This window comes from Procambarus clarkii, unplaced genomic scaffold (assembly GCF_040958095.1).
Source record: "Procambarus clarkii isolate CNS0578487 unplaced genomic scaffold, FALCON_Pclarkii_2.0 HiC_scaffold_914, whole genome shotgun sequence".
Taxonomy (NCBI): Eukaryota; Metazoa; Arthropoda; class Malacostraca; order Decapoda; family Cambaridae; genus Procambarus; species Procambarus clarkii.
In genome coordinates, this window is record NW_027189946.1 from 7,132 (window position 1) to 33,772 (window position 26,641).

A 26,641-nucleotide genomic window follows, 5' to 3' on the forward strand; every position below is an offset into this window, starting at 1 on the left:
TAATACCGCTCCTAAACCTGTAAGGGAAAAGATTAAGCTGTATAAGTACATCTCCAGCGATAGCTCTATTAACTTCCATTTTAACCTGATGCCAGGTTACGGTAAACCTCTTCACCAAATCCCAGCAAGCAATATACCTGTTGCAGGTACGGTCATTGTTATGGACAAATTTGAACTGCCGTCAGAGCTTGCCAATAAGGTCAATGCAGGTTTCATTAAACTCAATGATATTTACTTCGTTAACCGAGGCGACTGGATGAAAATGGATCAGGTTAACTGGCGTGAATTTGAAGAGGTGTTTGAGGAAAAATTTAACGCTCTATACCCTGACAAGTCCGAACTTCGTAAGTTGAAAGTATTCTCTAATGCCGATGAGTATTTACGTAGGTTTATGAATGCAGTGAGGCATACGAAAAGGAACTATCCTGTACTGACCTCAGAACAGGTTAAAACCCCCTTCGGGCAGTTGGTGGGTTTGTACAATCAATACGTACCCCAACTAAACTTCAGAACTGAAGCGTTATGTACTCTTGTGAATAAAGACAGAGCATTCGATGTCAAAGTAAGGCGATTGCTGCAACAGATGAAAAAGGAACAACAGCACCTAATCACTTTGTATAACGCGATGTACCACAATTCAAATGTTGATGATGCTGTAACTGACTTAATTAAACGTGTAATTTAACCAAGGAACTAATATGCTTACTAAATCCATTACCGACAATTCGCTTGTCGTTCTCATCGACTTTATGCCTAAAGTCGTACCCAAGTCCCATCCTAACTACAGCCAGATCCTTGATCTACTCAATGATCCTGATACTACTGAGGAAGATATTGTTCCCTTGCTGGATATTCCTAAGCCTGTCAACGAATTTACTCCTGGCGGTAATGTCTTGGTCAAGGATGGCAAGCTCTTCTACAAGGGCTATCAAGTTCACTCCAAGCTCTCCGAGATGATTCTCGACCTCATTGCTGAACAGCGTTTTGAGGCTGCTAAGCCTTATGAGATGTTCCTTGAGTACGCCTTTGAGAACCCTGACCCACGAGCTGCTACAGATCTCTTTGAGTGGGTCGTAAATACAGGTCTGCCAATTACCCCAGACGGTCATATCCTGGCTTGGAAGGCTGTCCGTGAGGATCTCTACTCTATCCATACAGGAGGTGGTGATAAACGCTTTTACCACGGCATTGGTTGCGTTGTAGAGATGCCACGTCATGAGTGTGATGGTAATCCTAACCGTACTTGCTCACGGGGTCTGCACTTCGCTGAAGCCAGCTATTTGCCAAACTACGCTGGTGGTGGTAGCCGTATTGTGGCAGTCAAAATCAATCCCCGTGATGTTGTGGCATTCCCCACCGATTACGGCTGGTCCAAAGGACGTGCTTGTCGTTACGAGGTTGTTGGCGAGATTCCCATGGATCAGGTCAGCAAGTACTACCCGCAAAGCCGTAAGGTCTATGACAAGTGGAATCCGATTGACGAGGACTCGAATTTCGGCTATGAGGAAGACGATGAGGATAACGATGAAATCGACAATGATGATTGGTACTAATAGTACCCATTTTGTTTATTTTCACGGTGTCTTCTAGTACTTCGATTTAGTCTTGAGGTTCTTAAGATTTTGTGAGAGAGTAAGTCTTTCGGGGGACTTACCATGCCACTTGATACCTTGCCTAAAACCAATCAGAGCACTCGTGATGAAGTGATCTGCTACCGCTGTCTGGAGCGTACTTCCTATGATAAGGCAAGGAAAATTGGTTGGACTTACTTCTCGGAAAATGACGAGATCGAAACCTACTGTCCTGACTGTACTAAAGTCTGGAACCAATCCGAAGAAGACTAAATGACACCTCTTATTACCCGTATTACGCTTAATCACCCTAATGCCATGGTTCCTTCCCAAGCTTCTTTAGGTGCCGCTGGCTTTGATTTCTATGCCGCTGAGATCGAGTTTCACGAGACCTTGCCCTGGGTCAAAGTCAACACTGGCATCCGAATGGCGCTCCCGACCAACCACGCTTTATTCCTTTTCGCTAGATCCGGTCTTGCAAACAACTATGGAGTTGGGTTGCGTAATGGTGTTGGAGTCGTTGACTCCGATTACCGTGGGGATATCCAGTTCATCCTGTTCTATGAACATGCTTACAAACACTTGCTAAAAACTTTGCTTAAGATAGGAGACCGTATTGGTCAAGGCGTGATTATGCCGTATCCTACTACCCAACTTATAGTATCGGATTCCCTTGATTCCACTGATCGTGGTGAAGGCGGATTCGGTAGTACAGGTAACTAACTCCGGTCGGAGATACTGAGTTGGGCAGTTTCCTTTACCTGAGCCGCCAGGGAACCCAGCAGCGGCACTAATTAAAGGCATTAATGATTATCTGCGGAATAGATCCAGGCAATACAGGAGCCATCGCTTTCATTGAAAGTGATGTTTTATCCATTGAAGACATGCCTATCAATTCCAAAGGTGACTTCATTGATGTTACTTACGCCCACAGTCTTCTCAGTAAGGCTGATGAAATCTGGATTGAGCACGTACATGCGCGCCCTACTGACGGCAGAAGTTCTCTAGCCAAATTCATGATGTCGTTTGGGAGCATCCGTTCCGCTGCATTGCTTACAGGTAAGCCAGTGAACCTGATTCTCCCTAACCAATGGAAGAAACGTCTGGATCTCATCAAGAAAGAAAGATGGCGTCACTTGAGCTTGCACGGGAACTCTACCCTCAAGCCCTACCTTACCTCAAACGCAAGAAAGACCATAACAGGGCTGAAGCGCTTCTCATCGCTCACTTCGGCAGATTACATAATGACAATTACAAACCCGACTCTTAATGCTGGCCAGCTTGACGCCAAAAACAAGATACTTTCCTGGTTGAACTCCAACCAGGAATTTTTTTTCCTTTCAGGTCAGGCAGGTACTGGCAAGACATTTCTCATCAAGGAACTGATTAAGGAACTTAAGGAAAAAAACATTGAAACAATTCTTACAGCCACAACCAATAAAGCAGCGGTAAATCTAGGCATTATTAATGGCACTGAAGCTTGCACAATCCATAAGGCTTTAGGTCTGGTCATTAAGCCTGATTACACAACAGGCAAGCATCAGCTAAAAGCCACCAACAATACAGAGATTATTGAGAATGCACTCATTATTATTGATGAGTGTTCAATGATTGATCCTTACCTTTTCAGCTTTATCCGCAAGTACACATTTGACTGCAAGATCCTGTTTGTTGGGGACCGTTACCAGCTACCTCCTGTAGGTTCCAATGAGCTGATTACGGATACTCTGGATATGGAAACTGTCCACCTCACTGAGATCATGCGCGCCAACAAACGTCCTGACCTTGAAGCCGCTTATGCCCTTACAAGGGAAGTGGTAGTGAAGGAGAAGGATATTGCCATTCCAGAGCCTTCCCAGAACATCCTGCACATTACCAGCGAATCCAAGGCTCATCTTGAAAAAGTAGTTAAGGCTAATCCCCATGGTACTCGTGTACTCTGCTATACCAACGCTGCTGTGCAGTCCATCAACACTCTTGTAAGAACTATTCTCAATCTTCCTCCTGAACCTGTGGTTGGTGACGTAATGATTTGTGAGTCTGCTTTTATTAATAAAGGCAGAACGATCACCAACATCGGTCAGGAAATTGAGGTGGAAAGCGTTAGGGAAGATACTTGGGTTATCGAAAACACTTCCTATCCTATGCTGGTTGTGACATCGTCTGACAGCATCTATGAGTTCCCTATGTTCCGTCATTCGGAACATCGAATTGATCTTCTTAAACGTCTAGCTAAAGCCAAGAAGTGGGTTGACTATTTCAAGTACTCAGAACAAACTCTTGACCTTCGTCATTCCCACGCATCCACAGTACATAAGGCTCAGGGCTCCACATTTGAGGACGTGTTTCTCATGCTTAGTGACCTTAAGAAATGCCGTAAGCCTGAGGAGAAACGACGTATCTTTTACGTTGGTGTGACCAGAGCGAGTAAGACCCTCCACCTGATTCCATAAGTAAGTCATGTCCATCAAGTATGTCCTTGGTTCCAAAGCCAATAAATCCTACAAAATTGCATCTGTTTTACCCTTCATTCCTCCTGCTCTTTTTACTTCTGTTCCTGATGCAGTGAAGGAGCATTGCATTGCTGTTGAATTAACGGACTATACGACATTACTAGATTCCTTCAGTTCCATGAAAACGGAATATGTCATTACCACTGATGACAAGCTGTTCAAGAAACTTACTAAGAAGACCAAGGTCTCAGGAAGTATTGGTTTACCTCTTCCATGTGTCATTAAAGGCTATGAATACATGACTGTCATGTATTCCACTCCAGAAACTTACATGGTTAATCTACTTAGACTGGATACTGTCCGTACTAACACTTATGTCCCACCAAGCTGTCCAGTGAAAGTCACTCAACTGCATACGTTAGATGAAATCAGAAACTACCTGAAGTACCGTGTAACACGGATGCTTTCATGCGACATTGAAACCTTCAGCCTTAAGCACTACAAGGCAGGCATTGCTTCCATTGGTTTCTCCGAAGACCAAAATACAGCAGTCTCCTTTCTTGTGGATCTAAGGGAAAAAGAGAGTGAAGCTCTGCTCATCAAACGCTGGCTTAAGCAGTTCTTTGAACGTCGCTATCAGCTCGGCATCAATACTCTGTATCACAACGCAGGCTTTGACGTACAAATATTCATTTATCAACTATGGATGAGAGGACTGACTGATCGTAAAGGTTTACTGGAAGGTCTTAACATCATGACATCCAATTACGATGACACTAAGGTTCTGTCTTACCTTGCCAACAATTCCACCCGTAAATCCCCTCTGGATCTGAAGAGCCTCGCTGAGGAATACATGGGTAGATGGTCCAAGGAAGACATCAAGAACATCAGGGAAATACCTGTAGAGGAACTCCTTGAGTACAACGCACGGGATTGTGCTGCCACATGGTACGTCCATAACAAGTACCTGCCAGTTGTTATGGCTGACAATCAGTATGAGCTTTATAAGCAGTTTAAGGGTTATCTGACTGACATCATCCAGATGCAACTTACGGGTTTGCCCTTTATCATGCATCGGGCTAAGCGTGTCAACAAGTTCCTTAAGGCTTTCTCCGATAAAGCCAAGAAAGTAATCCTTGACAGTGATCTCATTAAGGGAACTGAAGAAGTGCTGGCTCAGCAATGGGCTGTTGAACGAAACAAGAAGCTCAAGAAGAAACGGGTTAAGCCAGAGGAATGGCCTGAGACCTTTAACCTAAATTCAAGCGTACACCTCAGGGTGATGCTCTATGAGGTGGCTAATCTGCCTGTACTGGCTCACACGGATTCAGGACTGGCTTCTACGGACAAGGACACTCTTAAAAGTCTCATGAGCCATACTGAGGATGAAAGCATCAAAGCTGTCCTCAAAGCCATTCAGGATTATACGGATGCCAGTAAGCTAATCTCCACCTTCATGCCTCCGCTGCTTAATACGCCTCAGGCTGAAGACGGTTGGCATTACCTGTACGGCAACTTCAACATCGGAGGAACGGTCTCAGGACGCCTCAGTTCCAGTGGACCTAACCTCCAGAATCTTCCTTCATCAGGTGCCAGATTCTCAAAGGTCTTTAAGTATATCTTCAAGGCTCCGCCTGGTTACCTGTTTGTGGGGGCTGACTTTGCTTCACTGGAAGACCGTATCAGTGCCCTGATTACCAAGGATCCCAATAAGCTGAAAGTTTATGAGTCGTTCTACGACGGACACAGCCTGCGCGCCTATTACTACTTCAAGGAAAACATGCCAGATATTAATCCTGACAGTGTTGACAGTATCAACAGTATTTCCAAGAAGTACCCTAAGTGGCGTCAAGCCAGTAAAGCTCCTACTTTCCTATTGACTTACGGGGGTTCATTCATGGGATTGATGAACAACTGCGGCTTTGACAAGGAAACTGCCTTAGCCATTGAAGCCAATTACCATGAGATGTACAAGGTCTCCGATCAGGTCATCCAGGAACGTCTCCAGAGAGCCTCAGAGCTTGGCTACGCTGAAGTGGCGTTCGGTCTTAGGGTTCGTACACCATCCCTGACCAATGGCCGTAGAGGACCATCTGTGGAGGCTGACAAGCGCACTGTAGGCAATGCCATGGGGCAGTCCTATGGCTTGCTCAATAACCGTGCTGTTAATGCTCTGATGAGCAAAGCCAAATCCATAGGAATACCTGTATATCCCTGCGCTCAGATCCATGACGCCAGCTATTACATCATCCGTGATGACCTTGAAACCATTGACTGGATGAACCGTAATTTGCCTAAGGAAATGGAATGGCAAGGATTACCCGATATCACCCACCCTACTGTTGGTTTGGGGGGTGAACTGAGTATCTTCAAAAAGAGTTGGGGGAAGGAAATAAGCCTTCCGAACAACGCTACAAAGGATGAAATACAACGTATTCTGGATACTGATTAATCCACACAAATCCCCAGAGTTATCCACAGGCAATCTTAAGTCTGCGTGATAACATGAAACCAGCCCCTGCTGTTATTAGCGGGGGCTTTCTATCCAAAGGAACTCAACCCTTATGAATGTGCCCCCCACTTTAGGTGTATGGTTATTCTCCGACGACTACGACGGTTACGGAGATGAAAAAACAATCAGTGTGACAACCTTACTGAAATCAGTTAAGGCCATCATCCTGAGCAGTCGGGTCAAGGACGAAGCCATCATGTCCATTGATTCGTTAGTCGCTTCCCGTATGGGTTCTGCAATCCATACAGCAATTGAAACCTCGTGGCTTAATGCTGAAACTCTCCCCGCTATTCTTACGAAGTTAGGACTCCCTGCTCACAGGTATATCGTCAACCCTCTGGGCGATGTACCTGAGGGTATGATTCCTGTCTACCTTGAGCAGCGTTCAACCAAGGAGATTAACGGCTGGACTGTTACAGGTAAGTACGACATGGTGTTTGACGGTCAAGTGCACGACATCAAAACCACCAAGGCTTTCACGATTGAGAAGAAACTCAATTATGACAAGTGGCAGATGCAGGGAAGCATATATAGATGGCTTAATCCAGAGGTAATTACTGATGAATCCTTATTGGTTGAGGCTATTGTTGTCGATTGGAATAGTGGTGCTGCAGCACGTTCTGTGGAATACCCCCAATCGGCTTGGCAGAGGATCACGCTTCCCCTATTAACAGTAGATAGGACTGAAGCGTTTATTAGTAACAAACTGGAACAGCTCGATCAGTACTGGGAGGAGGAAGATCAATCTTTACTTCCAAGATGCACTGATGAAGAGCTTTGGCGTGACGCACCTAAATATGCGTATTACGCTTCGGGGAATACAGCAGGACGTAGCACCAAGAACTTCGATTCCATGATGGAAGCTCAGATGTTTCAAGCCTCTAAAGGGGGTAAAGGAGTCATTGAGACCAGGTTAGGAACACCTAAAGCTTGTAGCTACTGTCCTGCTGCCCCGCTTTGTATTCAGAGACAGGAATATCTGAATGATTGACCTAAGCAATTTATCCCATAACAAATACATTGAGGAGTTAGCTGAAGCCCTTTCAGCCAAAACAGGTAATCCTGACAAACGTATGTTCCGCATCATGGCGGCTTGGTATTTGGTGAAAGCTGTCTCAACCCAGCACGCCTTTGTCAAGACCGCCATTGGTGACGCAATGCCAGTGAACATGTATGCCATTTGCCTTGCTCCTTCAGGAACAGGTAAAGGTCATGCCATGAGTACCATTGAACATGGCGTTTACAACAAGTACCTTACGCACTTGGACTCAGCCCTCAAGATTTTTGAAGAGGAAGCAATCAATGCTAGGGCTGAAATTTACATGGGCATGGGCAAGGATGAAACCAAAGCTTACGAGATGGCTAAGACAGACTGCGACAGTCTGGGTACCTATGTGGATACCTTCGATGACGCTACCGTACCGGCGGTTAAGCAGCTTCGCCTGAAGATTCAGTTCCTCCAGTTCGGAGCATTGAATCTCGTATGTGATGAGATTGGATCCAACATCACCAAGATTCAGGACACTCTCTCCACATTCCTTGAGCTGTTTGACCTGGGACAGGTAAGGCAGAAGATTACCAAAGTCACTAAGGAAAATACACGGGTAGCGGATAACCGCAAACCTACACCAAGTAATCTGATTCTCTTTGGTACTCCATCCAAGCTCTTTGACGGAGGTAGTACCGAAAGGGTCTTTATGGATTACCTGCAAGCAGGGTACGCACGACGCAGCTTCTTCGCTTTCCAGTCTCGCAGGCTGGCCAATAAGATTGACAACAGTGAGGAGGCCTTTAATGCCGCTGTTAATCATTTGACCAAGCTCTCCAATTCCATCTGGCAGGATGCTTTGAAGAACCTTGTCAATGTAGACCTTGGTGAAAAGTTTATTCTCAATACTGCTGCCAATAAGGTTTACTTTAATTACAAGAATTACTGTGAAGTCCTGTCCGACAAGTTTCCCGAACATAGTGACGAGCTGAGGGCTGAAGCTCTCCATCGTCACATCAAGATGGTCAAGCTGGCTGCTGCGTTTGCAGGTTTGGACGGACGCTTTGAGGTGCAACCTCAGGACATCATGGAAGCCATTACTCTGGCTGAGGAATCGGGACTTTCCTTTAAGGCCATGATGAATCGTGAGAAGCCTTACGTCCGACTGGCTAAGTACCTGACTTCATCCAAGACAGTACATACTCAGGCTGACCTGATGGACTCCCTGAATTACTTCAACGGTGCTGCCAATGTCCGTAACGACATGCTTAATATGGCTATCGCATGGGCATACGGCAACAACGGAGTAATCACCAAAACCTACAGAGACGGAGTTGAGTTCCTTGCAGGCTCAAGGCTTGAACAAACAGACTTGAACTCTATGAGGCTTTCTTACAGTAGTGATCTTGCCGACAATTACAAGAACCAGAAGGTTCCTTGGGACAAGCTACCCAGACTGCTTCAGGCTGAGAATAAACATTTCACCAACCATTATCTGGCTAATGGCGATGAGGGCAAGGGACACCGCAATGAAGCCAACATTGTCGAGGGAACCAACTTCATCGTACTGGATGTGGATGGTACCGCTTCTATAGAGTTGGTGAAGTCCGTTTTTAAGGACTATAAGTACTTCCTGTATACAACTAAGAGCCATGCAGGTAACAAACACCATTTCAGATTGGTATTGCCATTGAGTCATGTATTGCATTTGAGTAAGGAGGAATTCTCCCTGTTCATGCAGAACATCTACGAATGGCTTCCGTTCGATGTGGACGTAGCCGCTAAGGATCGTTGCCGTAAATGGGCTTCCCATGCTGGAGGACTGCTTTTGGAAAACGATGGGGATTTACTTGAAGTGACTCCGTTTATTCCAGGTACTCCACGCAGTACTTCAATGAAGGAACACATTAAATCTCTCAGTAACCTGCCTCAGATGGAACGATGGTTCGCATTGCAGTGTTCCACAGGGAAAAGAAACAACATGCTCCTCAGGTTTGCCTATCTGTTGGTGGATTTGGGTATGCCTCTGGTGGAGATTGAAGCCAGAGTCATGACACTTAACAGAAGCATTGCCGAGCCTCTCAGCGATATGGAAATCCAAACAACGATCATCAGATCAGTAGCCCAGAAAATCAGCCAAAAAGGAAATGTATGACGAACAAAAGAATGATCCTCATCAACGGGGAATCAGCCAACGGCAAAACTGCCTCACTGGAGTACCTTGATAACCATGAAGGTGTTCTGTATCTCAACTGCGAAGCGGGGAAAGACATCTCCTTCCGCAACAACTTCGTGGAATACAAGGTAACGAATCCTTCCATGGTTTACGGAGCCTTTGACAAGATCCAGAAGGACGGAACCATTAAGCATCCCAAGACAGGGGAACAGGTTCCGATCCATACCATTGTCATTGACTCCATCACTTTCCTGATGGAAATGTACGAGAGTCAGTACATCAAGAACTCTCCTGACAGCCGTAAGGCATGGGGAGACTACGGTGAATTCATTAAGGTCCTGATGCAGGACAAGATTGCCAATTCTCCTTGTACCGTGATTGTCATCTCTCATACCCTGAAGGAAGACAACATGGAAACTCTGACCACTACTTCCCGTGCAGCTCTCAAGGGAGCTGTAGGTAAAGGTAATGGTCTGGAATCCTATTTCTCCACAGTCGTCTATGCGAAGCGTCTCAGGCTTAAGGACATTGAGCCTTATCTTGAGAAGGCAACGATGCTGACTGTTACAGAGGATGATGAGTTTGACGACAACAAGTACGTCTACATCACCCGCCCATTTGGTCCCCATAACGGAGACCGAATCCGTTCCCCACGGGGAATGTTTAGCCCTGCTGACGCAGTTATGGACAATAACGCCCAGCTTCTTATCAACAAACTAAATGACTTCTACGGAAACTAATATGACTGACTTTTTTAATCTCGATACTGGCGGCGCTGAAACCACGACTGAATCCGTTGGTGGTGGCTTTAGCCTTCCCGAAACTGGTGTGTACCCCTACAAGGTGGTGCAGGCATTTGCTGACAAGTATGCTTCAGGTTCTAAATTCGTAAGCGTAACTCTTATGCTTGACGGCAAGATGGAACATACCGAACGCTTCCTTATCAGCAACAAGGACGGTAAATCCTACTTCACGGACAAGAACGGCAAGAACGTCGAGTACCCAGGTGTTACCCGCTTTAATGAACTGGTGGACGCAGCTGGTCTGGATAAGACTAAGCTGGCCATTGGTCCAGGTAAAATCAAGGCTTGGGACTCCTCAGCTAAGGCTTTCACTCTGCAAGCTGCCGAACAGGTTCTACATGCCCTCAAGGACACCGAAGGTCTGGTAGCCATTGAGAAGGTCTCGGAGAACAAGCAAGCCAAGGGCGATAACGGTTACTACAAAACCAATGACCGTGTTGAAGCTGCTTATGTGCGTAAGTTTGCGGCATCGGACAAGAAGACCATGATCGAGAAGGCCAAGAACATTGATCCTGTCTTCATGGATGCATGGAAAGAGAAGCACGCAGGCAAGACGGCTGATCTCTTTAAGAACCAGTCCAATGCCCCTCAAGTGGGTCAACCTCCTGCCATCGGCGGAAGCACGACTGACCTGTTTGAATAATCCCAACAGTAGGTACTAATGTCATGATTATCATGATTGAACACAGTACCGTTATGAGTATCCTGTCCCAGTATCTGGGGCAGGATATTTTATCGGTACGATTTGAAAGTGGCCGTAAGACGCCCAAACTGACGGTTTACGCTGAAGTCCCTGATCCAGCTACTAAGGTAGTACCTATGGCTCAGTTAGCCTCTGGGAGCGTTGCAGACGCTTTTAGAATGAGTGACGACACTTCCATAGAGGGAGAGCTGGAGTTCCATGAGGAAGAGGATGAGGAAGTCTTGTTCCATGAGCATCTTCAGCAAATGAAGGAAGCCCAAAGGGAAGAGAACCAAGTAGGCGCTGCCGAGACCGACGAGATCTTTGAATAAAAATAGCCCCCAGTTAAGGGGGCTATTTTTATAGGGCTTTCCAGATATTAGTCCAGAGATTCTCATTACTGGCGTCAATTAACATTTCCTGTCCTACGGAGTAGCCCCATTTAGTTTCCCAAAGGGAGGCATCAAGCATGGTATCTACTCCTCCAATAATAGGCAGTGGAGTGAAATTACCTATCAGAATGTTAAGGATCGCCATAGCAGGGTTTTCCCTCAAGGCTCGGAAGATCTGCTTACCGCTTCTTAACTTGAAGTTCCAGAAGTTAATGAAGCCAAGGGATTCAATAAATCCTCTGGTACGCCCCGGATGCATGGTGAAGTTAACAAACTCATCCTGGATGGCCATCTTAATGTCCTTCTCGTGACGGCCTTGGTCTCTCATGATTTCCGACATGACAGCTTTTGCCGTGAAGTCACCAAACATGATGAAACGATTAAGTCCCTGATAAAGCTTTGTGTTCTCTTTGATGAAGGCATTGTCAACGATTGTTTTGGCCGTTAAAGGTACCTTCTCCAGTTGCTTGTCCATCCAGCCACTGAAATCATTCATCAGACCATACTGGGTTGTGGGATCAAGTCCTTCCGCCTGCAATGACAGGTGTCCTTCCCTGATTAGGGGATAGATAGAAAGCTTCTGGATTGAGTTCTTCAGACTCGTGATCTCACGTTTATAGAAATTGGCTTTGCTTGGGTTTGCCAAGCTGTGAGCTTCCAGCTCACGGATTCTTGCAGCCAGTCTCATGTAATGAGAAGTCTCCTTCCATTTACGTAGGTAAACTTTGGAGTAGGTAATGGGACTTACTCCTAGACGCATGGATTGAAGCATTGCCGATCCAGCGTTACTGAGAGCTACACTGCCCAGTTTGACGATAATATTCTTACGGATTTCACTCACTGTTCCTTGCCATACCTCTTCCGTGTTGGAAAGGTATTTGTAAGCTTTGTCACCCATGATGCCATTAGCAATAAGGGCTAAGCTTTGACGGAACTCCTTGTTGAGTTTACTGTTGCCCGTAAAAATGTCCTTCACCGAAGCGGAACGGATACCCACTGCTTCCTCAATGTAAGCATCAGGAATCATTACTCTACCGTCAGGGAACTGTTCCTTCATTTGTCTTTTGACATTGAAGCTAAGGCTGTTCCAGATGTCCTGAATAATGGGATCTTCGGAGTCGGAGATGTCCACAAATTTTACGCTGGCTCCCTTGCTGTTGTAATGCTCAACAAGAAAATTCACAGCTCTGGCATTCATCATATGGGAAGCTTTTTCTTCCTGCTGACGGGCAAACCACTGCCCCATGATAACGTGTCCTTGCTCTTCCTGAGCCATATGATTGTTGACGAGAGTGGGGTCAATACGACGCTCGAATCCTATTACTTCAGTTTCCACATCGGAGGTATCCGTCTCTTCGTTCCAGTAGGGCACATCCTTGTAAATAGGAATGTAGTTAGGATGCAGGGTACCGTTCTCCATGTCTTTCTTAAGAGCTTGCACGGCAACAGTGTCAGTCAGCAGACTATGAATGTTCTGGGACAAACTACTGCCCATCAGAGTTGAGCCTGTTCCTGTATCGGAGATCTTATGGATCAGCCCTGAGGAGAAACTAGGTAGAGTAGCGGTAGTGCTGACATAATAGCTGAGTGCCGGTCCAGTGTCTGAAGGAGATTTGTCAAAGTCCTTCATTAAAGTCCAGCCCAGCTTAGCCAGTTCAGCCTGTTTGCTGGTATCAGCAATGATGACTGCCTTGTTGTAGTTGCGTTGACGGTAGGCATAGCCTTTCCATTGGTTGTACCGATGGATACCGTTGTTATCCGCTTTCTCTTTTTCCAGGGAAGAGAGCTGACGCTGCATGTTAATGAACTTATTGAGCGCTTCTCCCTGTTCCTTAGCCATGGCGTTGAGAAGAGACAGTTCCTCTTTCGGCATGGCTTTGAGGGAATGCAGGGTAATCAGTTCATCAAGGATACGCAGGTTCTTCTTGTTGTTTTCTACTGAGGTGTTGTGAAGGATGCTCACAGCATTCTTATAGGCAACTTCCCCTGTACCGTTTTGCAGGAAACGTCCAAGCTCACGGGCTTGCTTTGCAGCTTCCTCGTTCGCAAGGGAGGATTCCCTGACACGGATCATTTCATTGACATCGGAAGTACCGTCAAGAAGCTTGATGGCTTTCTTGTTGTCAAAGACACTGAGATCAGTGTTGATAATCCCCTTAGTAAGGGCTACCGATTCTTCCGTGCTTAAGCCATCAAAGAATCCTGCAACGGATTGAGCAACGGACACTCTCAAATGATTACGGATAGTCTCGATGTGGTTCTTGGCTGCCTGGAAAGCTGCAAGGAGATCGGTATTGGATTTGTTGCTACCAGCAGCGTCCACAAAGAGTCTTGTGAAGACTCTGGGCATATTGAACTTGGAACCTAATTCAGCAAAGATCTCAGACACATCATTGGCTGATCTATCATCGGCCAAAGCTGCTACTGCTGTTGCGGCAATGGCAGCAGTTTCATGCCCGTTACTGTTGAGGTCATCAGCAACTTCCCTGATTTTTCTCCCAATCTTCTGAGTGGTATTAGTGACTTTGTCGGTTGCCTTGATGATTGGAGAGTCCTTACGGACTTGGGAAATAAGAGCTTGCTCGTCAAGGTTTTCCAACTTGGTTTGCAATTCATCAAGGACAGTTCTTACATCCTTGTTGTTTGTGCTGATTAAGCCAAAGAGCTTATCAAGGGTTTCTCCTGTCTTGTTCTTCAGTTGATTGCTGAGAGTTTCCTTGGGAGTCTCTTTAAATTTGATGGAGTCAATCTTATTACGGAATTCAGGATTAACTAAAGAGTAGGCAACAAGAATGGCAGGTCCGTCCTTCCGGTTGGAGAAGACCATATGCATTGCCTTAGAGCGGTTAATGTCAGCTTTGTCGTTAGTGTCATCATTAGTGCGGAACACGTCATAGCCTTGGGAAAGGATTTGACGGGAGATATCCGTTGCTACCTTGTCGAACTCGTGTGTTCTAAGTTCTGGCATGGATAGCAACCCATACACGGACTGGAACACTTCCTGTTCTTCCGCATTGGAGAAAGGCAGGTTGTTCTTAATGAGATGCTGTAGGGCTTCCTCAGCATTTACTCTGGCATTAACTGCCTTGAATAACTTCTTTTCAAGGTTGACACTCTGGTACTGGCCATAGGTTTCACTTGCAGTCGTAGGCTGACGTGCGGCAAGAGCATTCAGTACATTGGAAAACTTGTCTTTCAGTTCCGTAGGTACCTTGCTTCTGAAGAGCTGTACGGACTTGTACGCTTGAGCCTGCTGAAGCCTAGGCACAGTACCTTTGTCCTTCTCCGCTGCTCTTACAAGCTCTTTGGTGCTGTCCAGCATCTCCACAAGCAGGTTGTTGATCTCCTGCCCTTGAGGAATATTGAAGAGCTTACGGTAATAATCCATCAGGGCATCAGATACCTTACGGAAAGCGGTCTTTACCGTTGAAGCAACTTTACGGAGCTTACCGTGAGTCAGGATGTGAGCAAACACTTCCTGAGTCAGCTCAGTCTTTTCCTCAGCAGTCATTTCACTAAAGGTTTTTCCCTGAGTGATGTCCTTAAGGATATTCAGGAAAGCCCTTCCTTCAGGGTCGGATCTGAAAGCTGATTGGTTAGACATAACATGGCTAAGAGTTTTAACGATGTTATTCATGGCAATTCGCTGGTTTTTGTAATAACCAGGCTTATCGTCAGGATCTTTCAGTCCATCAGCAAAGTAGCTATACATGATATGAGAAGTTGCATGGTGGAACAGCTCATGGATCAGTACGCGAGGGTTGAGTTTATGGATGTAGATATGGTCATTGTTTGATACCCCTTCTTCGCCTCTTTGGATGGAATGCCCACGGCTTTCAGCGGAATCCATAAGAGGGCCCAGCTTTTGAGCGTAATGGATTTGCAGGTCATCGCTCAATAGAGGACGAATAACATGCTTCCACAAGGAGTGCAGGACCGGTGCCTTAAAAGAATACGAATCAAGTAGATTAGTAATGTCCTCTTTGCTAAGAGTAGTGACATTGTTTTCTGTAGTACCGATGGATTCAAAAGCGTCAACCAGCTTGAGATCGCTGCTTTGACGTTCGTTTCTGCTGAAGCTCTTTTCCACTGTATCCCGTGCAAGAGGTAAAGCTCTCCTGTAGAGGTTTTTAATCTGCTCAAGCAGTTCGTCAGGGTTACTGGAAGGGTTTTCCACAATAAGGTCGCCACCAACGTTTACAGGTGTTTCCGCACCTGCCATGTGACCTACGGAGCTGCCGACGATCCTACGAAATTCCTTATTTACTTCGGTTTCAAGCTCATAACGCTTCAGTTCTTTGATTAACTGATCGAAGTTCAGCCTAGGACCTGATGAAGGAAATCCTTTAGGTGCCAAGTAAGCACTGCCCTTTGTGCTGGGCATACGGGAATAGTAGTAAACATTGTCTTCCTCATCCATATTGCTCTCGAAGATGTTGGAGCCTTGATACTTATTAGGCAGACGTTCCTGAATATACTTAAGGTGCTTAAGGGCATCACTGAAAGTGTTGCTGTTTTGCCAGTTTTCGTAATTGGCATTATTTAGACGTTGGCCGTAATCTTCCAGATCCAAGGGGTGCATTTGAGCGCCGTCAAAAGTGTTTAGTACTTTGACTGCGTCTTGGAACAGGGCATACATCATCGCAGCATCACCGCCACCAATAACGGACAAAGCGCCAGCTGAGGAGTCTGGTGAGAAGAGGGTCTGTTGCTTTAGTGGAATGGCATATTTTTCCACCAATCCCCTAATCATCTTGCTTTGTTCATTAGTCGGAGCATTCTTGGCTTTAAGAATGCCTATACCTGACTTATCGGAATAACTGGTAGTAATCCTAGGCATGTAAGGAACAGCTTTAAGGATTGCTTTGGAGATCATCTGAGGAGATGGTGGAGCATCCTTGTCCATATCACCCTTAGCTATAGCTTCATTAATAGCTTCCTGAAGGGATTCCTGGAAGTAGATATACGCAGCTTCAGAGGCAAACTTAGTGTAGTCAACAAGAGCACCCAGAGGCTTCTGGATAGTCTCAAGCAGAGGAGCCATACCCGTTTCCATGGTTCCCAGATATTTACTGTCCTTAAGTGCTTCACCGAGCCTGCTTTTGATGAAGTAGCTGTTTTCAGCAAAACTCTCAGGAGTGATAGACATATTACTGTTAATGAGGATTTTTATAAATTTGCTGTCCTCAGGATTCAGTTCTGCGTTGCTGTTTACCAGCTCTTCCAAATGATCGAAGAGCATATTTACGATGGTGTTTGCTCTTGATACGGATCCTTCAAGGTATCCACCTGCGGTAGTTACCTGCTTAAGAGCCTTACGATCAATCTTAAGATTGTCCCCATTGAGTTTGAACATGCCCATCTGAAGGAAGAAGTGATTGACTGCTTCCTTTTTGGGAGTGTTCTTGACTACCTTCCAGAGTTCGTTGATCTTGTTGGCGGAGTATTCATAAACATCCTTACCACCTAATTTTTCAGTAATGAAATTCTGGATGGATCCCAGAGTGTTGTTAGGAAGACCTGCAAACAAGCCAGAAAAGAAGTCGAAGGAAATGGTGCGTTGAGTCAGTTCCTTGGGAGTGAACAATTGCCATGCATTAGCGAAGCCATCTGTTTTGCCGTCAACTTCCACATAGGAGTCAACGTGCATCTCATTACTGCCTTCTTTCTTGGCTTTAAGAAGATTGGCGTAGTCACTAAGAACAACAATAGTTTCAGCAGTAACTCCTGGCATGGTTGTCAGGAACTGGTTGAGATGGGTAAGGTCTTCCGTGTTGCCTTCTGAATAATCGAGTACGTTTCTGGCAGCAGCTTGGAAAAGACCTGAGATCATCACTTTACGTACTTCGGCCTTAACTACATCAGGCGTATTGGTATCAATATTGATATCCAATCCTTGAGCCCAGGCAGCAATGACACCATAAGGAAGCTTGTCAATCTCCACTTTACGGGATTGATCCGTATGGCTAACCATCGCACGGAAATGAATATTACCTTGCGGGTGAACCGCACCGACCATCATGCTACGGTCAGAGAACGTCGTGTGATGCTCGAAATAAACTGGGTCATCTGGGTTAGCCAATGCGTTTTGGATGTCGTCCACGGTATTGAGTGCCGACTCCAGCACAAGGTATTTGGCATCCTGTTTGGCAATGAAGTCCTTTGAGGAGTGTCCTTTAATGTATTTGCTTTGTCCTGTAATAGCGGATACAGCATCCACTGAAATGTTCTTAAGCAGTCCAACAATCAGAGGCTTAACTTTGTAAGCTACTGAGCTCATGTTGTCGTTGGCGGTTTGCTGTTCTTCGGACACTTTAGCGTTAGGGCTGTTATGGACATTTTTCTTAGTTGTTGGGGGTTCCAGTTTCCATGCAACACGCTTGGAACGGGAAAGATCAGCAACTTCCTCCAGAGCCTTTTTCATGCTACGTAAGGAATCTGGAGCCTTGTTCTTGTAACTTTGGGAGTCAAGGTATTTCTCAGTTGGAACTACGTGAGTTACCGTACTTGCCTCATTTGTCTGACTTTGCTCACGGAACTGGGAAACCAAGTCAAAGAAACCCATACCTGAGGTTGTTTTGTTTTTACCTTTTTCCACAGGAGTAGCCATCGCAACCATCAGATCGTTAGCTAGGGCAATGAAGAATCCGTCAGTGATATTGGTAGGCACACTTCTGTCAGTTTTGGCACCGAGATTAAAGCGCAGGTTAGTGGCCAATGCGGAAATCAGCTGGCTGGATGTCATGTAATAGCCAAGCACATTACCTTCATCGTCCGTATTTATGCTGTCCTGGTCAGTCACCGAAGGCTGTAATCCTTCGGCCATAAATTGCAAGGCAGTAGCTGCCATAGCTTCAGTGATCTTACTGTTGTAACGAAGATGCTTCTTACCTTCTTTGTCCGTTACAACCTCTACTGCGTGCAGTGAGCGGTTGTTTTTGATGAGGTTATGGTCGCCGTTCTTGAGCTTTTCCATCGCACCTTCAGACAGCATTACGTTGTTGAGGTTGTGGTTAAGAACACGGCTGATGTCAGCCATAAACTCGGCAGCTTTACGTCCACTGTTACGCTCTGAATTCTTCAGTTCCTTATAGATGTCCAGCGTCTTACTGAACATTGACTTTTCAGTGCTCAGGGAAATGAAGCTGGTAACTTTGTCTCGTACTTCACCTTTTTTGTTCCTGACCTTTTTGACTACCTGCTTAAATACGTTTCTTGTGAGATTATTTTCATAGTTAGTCGCTTTTTCCCCAGATGTAGCTACCTGATCCAGAGGAACATTAAGGTTGTTGGTCAGGAATTCGTGGAGGCTGGGGAGCTTTGCTTTTTCTTGCTCGCCTGCTTCTTGGCTTTCTCCAGCAGGATCTTTCGTGCTGTCTTCCGAATTTCCTTCATCGGTAATGCTTTCTTGCTGCTCATTGCTCAGTTCCTCTATGGCTGCGTCAAAATTTGCCAAACGTTCTTCTTGAGACAGGCTTGGATCATTGGCGGAAATAATTTCGTCAGCCACTTCGCTGATGGTTTTAAGGATTTCCTCTGCTTCTTCTTGTGTGATTTCCTGGTCATTAAACAGATCAAGCTGAGTAATGACTTCATCCATGACTTCCTGAGGACCGGAGTTAGGCCCATAAGTAGCTTCCCAGTGAGCTTGCTGTTCTTTTGCGTAGCCTTCTGAGTCAATGGGATAGAACTTCTTATCCTCGTTGAGGGCTTCCATAACCATACTTACGGCATCGTTATCGTAGTTTGCAGCTACGTCACTATCAGTGTCCTGTTTGAGGAAGTTCTCCTGTTCCATGAACTCACGTAAATCATGGGGGGTCATTCCTCCTTCTTTACGGAACAGGTAACGTCCACGTACCCGCAATGTAAACATGTCGGGGTCTACGCCTTCTTTTCTGAAGGCTTCACGGTTAAGTCCTGCTCCCCAGGAAATCATAGCCAAGAGATCTGGAGGATTAATTTCCCATTGGCTCTTCCTGTTCTTTTTAGTTTTCTTGGACTGGTAAACATTAGGGGGCTGAAGGAGCAACTTACCTTCACGTTGAGCTTCCTGCTCGGCTTTGTCAGCTTCTTCCTTTAGTTTCTTTTCTTCAGCCTCCTTAGTCGCTTTTTCCTGCTCACGCTTGATACTGGCAGCTTCTTCGCGTTTGTTGCGTTCTTCTAGGTCTTTAAGCTTCTTGTTTTCAGCTACTAAGCCAGTAAGACTGTCGTAGAGTTTGCTGCGCTTCTTACGCAATGACTTAGCTTTATTGACCTGTCCTTTAGCATCAGCTTTGGAGATTTGCTCACTTAGCTTATCAATCTCATTTTGAATTTCATTAGCTTTCTCTTTTTGAGAGTCATCAAGAGAATCCAAAGTAGATTTTTTGGAAGGTTTACTCTGTTCTTGCTGGGTTGCAGGCTTAGTCTCCTTTTTAGGAGCGACTTGCTTCGTAGCTTTAGAACTGGGCTCGGTAATGTTGGTATTCTGACCTAATGTAGGATTTTTGGTGAATACTTTGTTTGCTTCTTCCTGACCGAACTTGCCCGCGTAAGCCATTTTAGCTAGAGCGTACATTTCGCCAAGGTAATTGTTATCCGCTTCAAAGACTCCTAACATGGCCATGGAACTAGGGGCTGTGTTATGGAAAGTCCATTGACGTTCAGGAGCGTTACGCTTTGTTGCATAGCTAGGAATAACTACTTTTACTTTGGTACCGTCAGGGCTGGTAAGAGCCTTGTCATGAGCTTCCTTGATAAGACCGATACGTGCTGAGGAGTCTCCGTAGAAACGTTTAATGTCTTCCGCAACGTGTGCAATACGTTTTTGATCCCCAGTAGTCAGAGCTGCGACAAGATTTCGCAACTTTTGGTTCATACCTGTTGAACCAGAGAAGTCAGAGTGACCTGATTCCCTTAATTGGTCGGATACGGTAAAGATGTCTTTGGCTTTTGGATCGGCATTCTTTCTTACCGAGTTAATGGCATCCATGTGAGCTTTACTTGCGGCTCTGGCTGCTTTCTCTGCCCTAATGATCTTCTGAGCTTGAGTAAGGTTTACATCAGTGTCTCCGCCTGCAATACGGTCATTGACTTGCTTTTCAAGCTTATTGATGGATTCTTCTGAACCCTTACCTGTATTAAGACTCTTAGCAGCCAGGTTCAGACTTACTCCAACAGATACGCCGAGTTTGGTAGTTCCGTCTTCATTGGAGGCAATAGCCTTATTGATAATATTATTAACAGTAGAGTCTTTAGTCTTACTATGGTCAATATTCTTATTGATGGATTCAATATCGGTGTTGACCAAGTTCTTTAGATCGTCTGCTTCAGTAGAGTCATTAAACTCCTCGGCAGTGATTTGTGCCTGAGCTTGAAGCAAAACCTTTTCTTCTTCGGAAATGGTTTTGTTATTAAGCAGAGAGGAAGTGACTGCAATCTGTTCTACTGGGTCAGAAGAGATTGGTACTGTAGTTTTAATTGTATTAAGAACACTGTCTTCCACAGGAACTGAAGTATCTGTCTCATTTCCTGTATTTTTACGGTATTGTTCCGCTTTTCCTTTTCCAGAGGATACGCTGGCATCCACAGCTTTGTATTCATATTTGTTGCTGAGAGCCTTTGTACCAGCCGTTACGCCTGCTCCCACTGTATTCCAAGCCATGGAAGGAGAACGCAATGCAGCCGTTGTAGCTGCGCCTGTAACGGCACCAGCACCGAATGCTTCACCAACACCCTGCATGACATCACGGTTAGGATCATACGTCTCACGGGCTGCCAGGTTGCCTACAATGCTGCTGGAGGAGTTCTCAATACCTTCCTGAGCAGCTTCCATACCTGTATCAATGACGTTGTTTACGGCTCGGCCAATGGAGGCTCTGCCTTCAGCTTTGAACAGGTTCAGATCAAACCTTGAAGCAGCAGCGCCGACACCAGCAGTTGCCGCAAATTGGGCAACACCGTACTTCATTGCCGTACTGAGAGCTTTACCACCTTCAACACCGTTATCCACAAGATCCTGATAGGTACTTGCTACAGAGGGAATGGTTTCCATACCACCAGACAGGACACCTACACCTGCATGGTCTGCGAGCTTAACGCCTCTCAGAGCGTTAGCGGCAGCTTGACCACCACTGGTACCAGCTCGTGCAGCAGCAACTTCCAGAGCCTCTCTGGTAAGCCCTCTGTTAAGAGCAGCCAGTCCTAAGTCAGTTGCCTTAGTTGCTACCTTACCGATACCAAGAGCAGGGGCTGAGTTAACAACATCCTGAGCCAGAAGAGTAGGATCATCGAGATATGCTCCTACAGTTCCCCATGCTTCGGACAGGAAACCTCCACCAAGTCGGTTAGCGGTCTCCTGAGCCTTGTAAGAGACATTTTCTCGTTTAGCCTTAATTACATCCGATTCCTTATCGGAGAGGTAATTGGACATTTTGTTGGTGACGGCAAGGCTGTTCTGTATGGAGTCAGTGTCCCATTGATTGTAGAGGACACCTTCAGCCAGGTCAGCGAGAGCACCACCCGCTCCTGTAATAGCACCAACAACAGGAGTACCAATAGTGTTGGCCATACCTACTACTGTGTCTTGGATAGTTTCTCCAGTAGTTCTATCGGTATTTGCTATGTAATTGGCTTGTGCCTTTTTAAGGGTACTTTCAACTCCATGGTTAAACAAAGCTACTGAAGGATCTGTAGGAGCAACAGTAGCTCTACCATTTGCTTTATCTATTGCAGCTTGTTGAGCGTGTTGATAGTACTTAAGGGCAAATGCTTCCCTCTCCCTTTCTTTTCGTTGTTGTTCTTCAATAGGCGATGTCATAGTGTTGTCCTTAAGAAAGGGAAAGGTGGGTGTTTAGGTTGTAATTAGAAAAATAAAACGATTAGTAATCGCCTGTAGCTCTTTGTCTTACTTTTTGCTTAGGGATTACTGCTACGCCCCGAAGGGCTTCTTTTTGTAAGTATTCGGGATCGGTTGTTTTCATCCATAGGAGACCTTGGTCAATAGCTGCTTGAGTATTCAAGCCATCTCCACTAAACCAGCTACCGTTCCAGCCATTAGGATCACGAGAAGCCATGTGGTTCATTGCGGCGAATGCGACTGATTCTGGGGCTCCTGGGTAAACCTTTCTGATACCAGCAACTACATTTTTGTATTCTTGTTCGTAAAGCTCAGTACCTTGATCTTTACCAAAAGCTGTTTCAAAGCTTCCACGAATATTTTTTGGGTTAAAGCCTTCAAAGGAAGTGCTGGGGATAATTTCGTTCCTTTTTTGAGCAACTACCGTGTCTATTGCATTTGTCGCTTGCTTGACTGCGCTTTGATTTCCTTTAAGTCTTCCCAAGACTGAAGGAACATAATTAGCTATTTCCAGAGATTTGGAGTCTCCTCTTTGACGAAGCAAAGCTGATATTTGATTCCAATCGCTTGGATTGCCTCCTCGACGTACCACTTCTCTCTGCAACTGTTGAATAGTGCCTGGGCCGCCATTGTAAGCAGCAAGAGCCAAACGAGTGTCGCCAAACTGAGCTTTTAGATTACTTAAGTAAAGGCTGCCAGCTTTAATATGAGTAGCTTCATCGCTGAAAATTTTATCTACGGACACGCCCATTTGTCTGGCCAAATCTTCAGCCGTTGCTCTAGTAATCTGCATAGTTCCCCTGACTCCTGTAGGGGATACGGCAGACATTCCTTTAGTACCGGATTCCTGCCCAATGACTGCTTTGACTAGATCAGCATCTGGAATGGAAGAGAAATCAAGATCGCTTCCTAGATCCCCCGGCTTAAACAGACTGTTCTGCTGAATGTACTTTTGCTGCGCAAGCCAATTTTGCATACTTAATGTGCTTTGTTCTCTCAGCTTACCTAGCTCACGCTGATTAGATACAAAGCCGTCATATGCACCTGTGTACATAGGATACGCAGTATTCCAAGCTAAGGATTTAGCTCGATCACTGATACCCATAGAGCCAAGGATTTCAGCATAATCGTTCATACTTACTTGTTTGCCTGCCATGCCTCGTTGATACATCAAAGAGGTAATTTGAGGCAGAGCTTGTTCTGCTTCCAGCTTGGCAGTACGGTCATCCTGTCTTTGACCAAATTCCGTGGTCTTCCAGTCGAACTCAGTAGCAGCTCTTTCGCGTTCAGTCTTTTCGCCTTCACGCTTCCAGAGTTGCTCATCTCGTTGGTTACCTAGAGCGGATACCTTGTAGGCATCAACATTGCCTGACATGGCTCCAAGAATGGCTTTAACGTCATCCTGGGAACCTGCTTGCTGGATGGCTGCTGCATAGGCGTTGGTGATACGGTCACGCTCATCGGACTCGTAACGACGACCAAGAGAGCCAAGATCCTTAAAAGCATCAGTAATCTGATTACCTGCCTGAGCGATGTCACGCAAAGAGGACCCAGTTTCGGGTCCCTGTACGTCTCGCCAAGTAATGGTCTTTGCCATTAGCCTTTACCTCCAACGGTACCTTGCAAACGGTATTTAGCCAGTTCTTCCGCTTCAGCAGCAGTCTGACCGCCTGCATAGCGGGAACGGATATTCTCTTCCAGAGCCTGATTAGCGGTCTTGGCTTGGTTAGCCAGATTGACTGCTGCGTACTGGTTCTGCATATTGAATTGCTTCTTGGCTAGAGAAAGATTCTTGAAGCCGAGATAAGCTCCACCAAGAGCCGATAGAGCCTGAAGTCCCGTACCTACAGTACCAATCTTCTGACCAGTACCCATTTCGCTCCATTTGGGATTACTCATCTGACGGAGACGATCAAGATACTCAAGCTTGTTGGCATAGTCTGTACCGAGGGTAGAGGCGTTTTGGGGGTTAACGCTCAGGATGTTCATTGGCTCGATTCTGGACTGGTTGAAGCCATATCCTGAAGCCATAGGACCTAGGCCTCCGAGAGCAGCCAGCGGACTACTTGAGTAAGAGCCACGGTAAGGGCTAAGGATCTTGACCCCATCCGGGTATACGGGGTTGCCGAATTCATCGAATTCCATAGTTAACTCCTTTCAATGCTTACGCCAGTGTTGATGTTGGCTGGCGTTACGAACGGTAAGCGGATATTGGTGTTAACGAACATCTCAATATCCATGAAGGTTAAGTCAACTACGTCTTGGGCGGTCATCAGAGTCCTTCTCAGGAAGACCTCAGGAGTGTCCGTCAGAGCCAATGTAGTATTAGCTATGTGTGATTGTACCGTATAAATGTTGGGAACGTCTGGAGTCAGGTAGTCCCAGAGATCATCTATTTTCTCCTGGGCCTCTTTGAAGGCTTTCTCAGCTTCCTCGTAGGACTTGCCCAGTTCCTCAAAGCCCATCTTGACGTACTCATTGACCCCTGAAGTCACCCCCTTGAGTACGGCTTCCGTCATCTGCATCCAGTTCATGGCAGTTGGGGCTGCTTTGCTTCCCATCAACTTACCTCCGTACATCATGAAGGTAATGGTGGCGATGATAGTAATGGCTGCTACGAACTTGGCTAAGGCTTCGGAATCCAGTCCCATCATCTTTCCCAGAGCTGCTGCCAGCTTGGGGATGAGGGTCATGATGAGTTGGACGATAAGCATCGTAGCGACGGCTGTAATGACCGAAGCGGTGGACAGGGCTGCTACCCCTGCTGGAGGAAAGAAGATCGCCAGAGCGAAGCCTACAAGCATCAGGAGCTTTCCGAACCAGCCTGACTGGTACCACTTTTGCTTCTTCTGATCCACACAGTTGAAGATGAGCCATGAAATCTCGGAGGAGAGTTGGTGGCGGGTTGAAATGGGCAGGGAAGCCAGAACATCCATATCCACAGGAATCAGGAATCCCTGAGTGTTCTGTTTATCCGTAATAGCTTTAGTAGCCGTAATCTCGACAAACTTGTCTTTATAGACATTGTTACGGTGAAGTAGCCCTCTAATTTCTAGACATTCAAGCTGGTTGGGACCAATCTGCTTACGGAACAGAAGCATGTCGTTGGTGAGGTTTTTGACCAGTGTTCCTACCCCTACATTGCGTTCCACGGTACCAATCGGTCCTATGGTTCCAGCTTGGGTGTACTTGTTAATGTAGTTCCACTCTAGGGTGAAATCGTAGCTTTCCTGATAAGGGTCTTGGTCACGGTAGCGGATGGTGTTCTGACGGACTCCAGAGGGAGCCACTGTAACGTCCTCAGGAAGAGCATCGAATCGGGAGAAGTTCTCGCCTGTGTCTTGGATGAACTGAGCTTGTGTGACCGTCTGTGAGGCTGTAGCCCTATTGAAGTATTCGTAGAGATACTGCTTGCCCCATTTGGTTTCAGTGGCTAGATCTACTGCGGTTACAGCAAAAGCATGGTCAATGTCATTAATGTTCTGATTGTCATTAATCTGCTTTCTGAGAGACTCAGCATCCACTCCCATCATTTTCAGGATCTTTTTGGTGGATTGGTAAAGAGCTGTATTACCTGTCTTAACGGAGTTTCCGAGCCAAGTATAGGAACCTGTCATGTTAGGATCCAGGAAGTCCTTACCCCCATAACGGAGGATGAGGGCTGGCATATGGTTGATACCAAACTGGCTTGAGGAACCTGTTCCTCCAGTCACCACGTAACTGCTGGTTGGTAACCCAAACGGGTAGTTTTCCTTGGCGTAGTCAAACATCCTTTTGACAGTGAAATACTGACCATTAAGAATGTAGTAGTTGATTCTCTTGGCTACGTCCCAACCGTTTACAGAGGCAGAGACAATGGTCTGTTGCATGTAATCTGGAGTGTCGGAACTGCCGTCGTTGCCCATCAAAGGGTAGACCACAGACGCAACTGTAGTAATGGTTTTGCTGGAAAATAACCCCATGATTTCCTCACAAAAAAAGGGAGGCAAATGCCTCCCAGTATTGTATATCTAATGTTCGTTTTAGGTATTAGTAGGAAGATTAACGTGAGTAAGCAGACTCTCAATAACGGCATTGAGGTTGCCTTCGCCCAGCCCTGCTGAGTCCACATCGAATGCGACAGGAGGCTCAATGGCATCACCTACACCTTTACGGGTCGTCCAAGTATCCAGACCCATCTTCACAACCTTAGTCTTGGCATCCGTCAGATAAGCTGCCTTTTGC

General features: G+C 46.0%; 2 protein-coding genes across 2 annotated transcripts; one reads left to right on the forward strand and one right to left on the reverse strand.

Annotated features, from left to right (window-relative positions):
• The first annotated feature begins 4,031 nt into the window (after positions 1-4,031).
• Positions 4,032-6,476, forward strand: LOC138361851 (DNA polymerase I-like). Its single transcript, XM_069320935.1, has one exon. The coding sequence runs from the start codon at positions 4,032-4,034 to the stop codon at positions 6,474-6,476; it is 2,445 nt and encodes an 814-aa protein (XP_069177036.1).
• Positions 6,477-11,545: 5,069 nt separating this feature from the next.
• Positions 11,546-22,378, reverse strand: LOC138361852 (uncharacterized). The gene has a single exon (XM_069320936.1). It carries the CDS (start codon positions 22,376-22,378, stop codon positions 11,546-11,548), a length of 10,833 nt encoding a protein of 3,610 aa, XP_069177037.1.
• Positions 22,379-26,641: the final 4,263 nt, after the last annotated feature.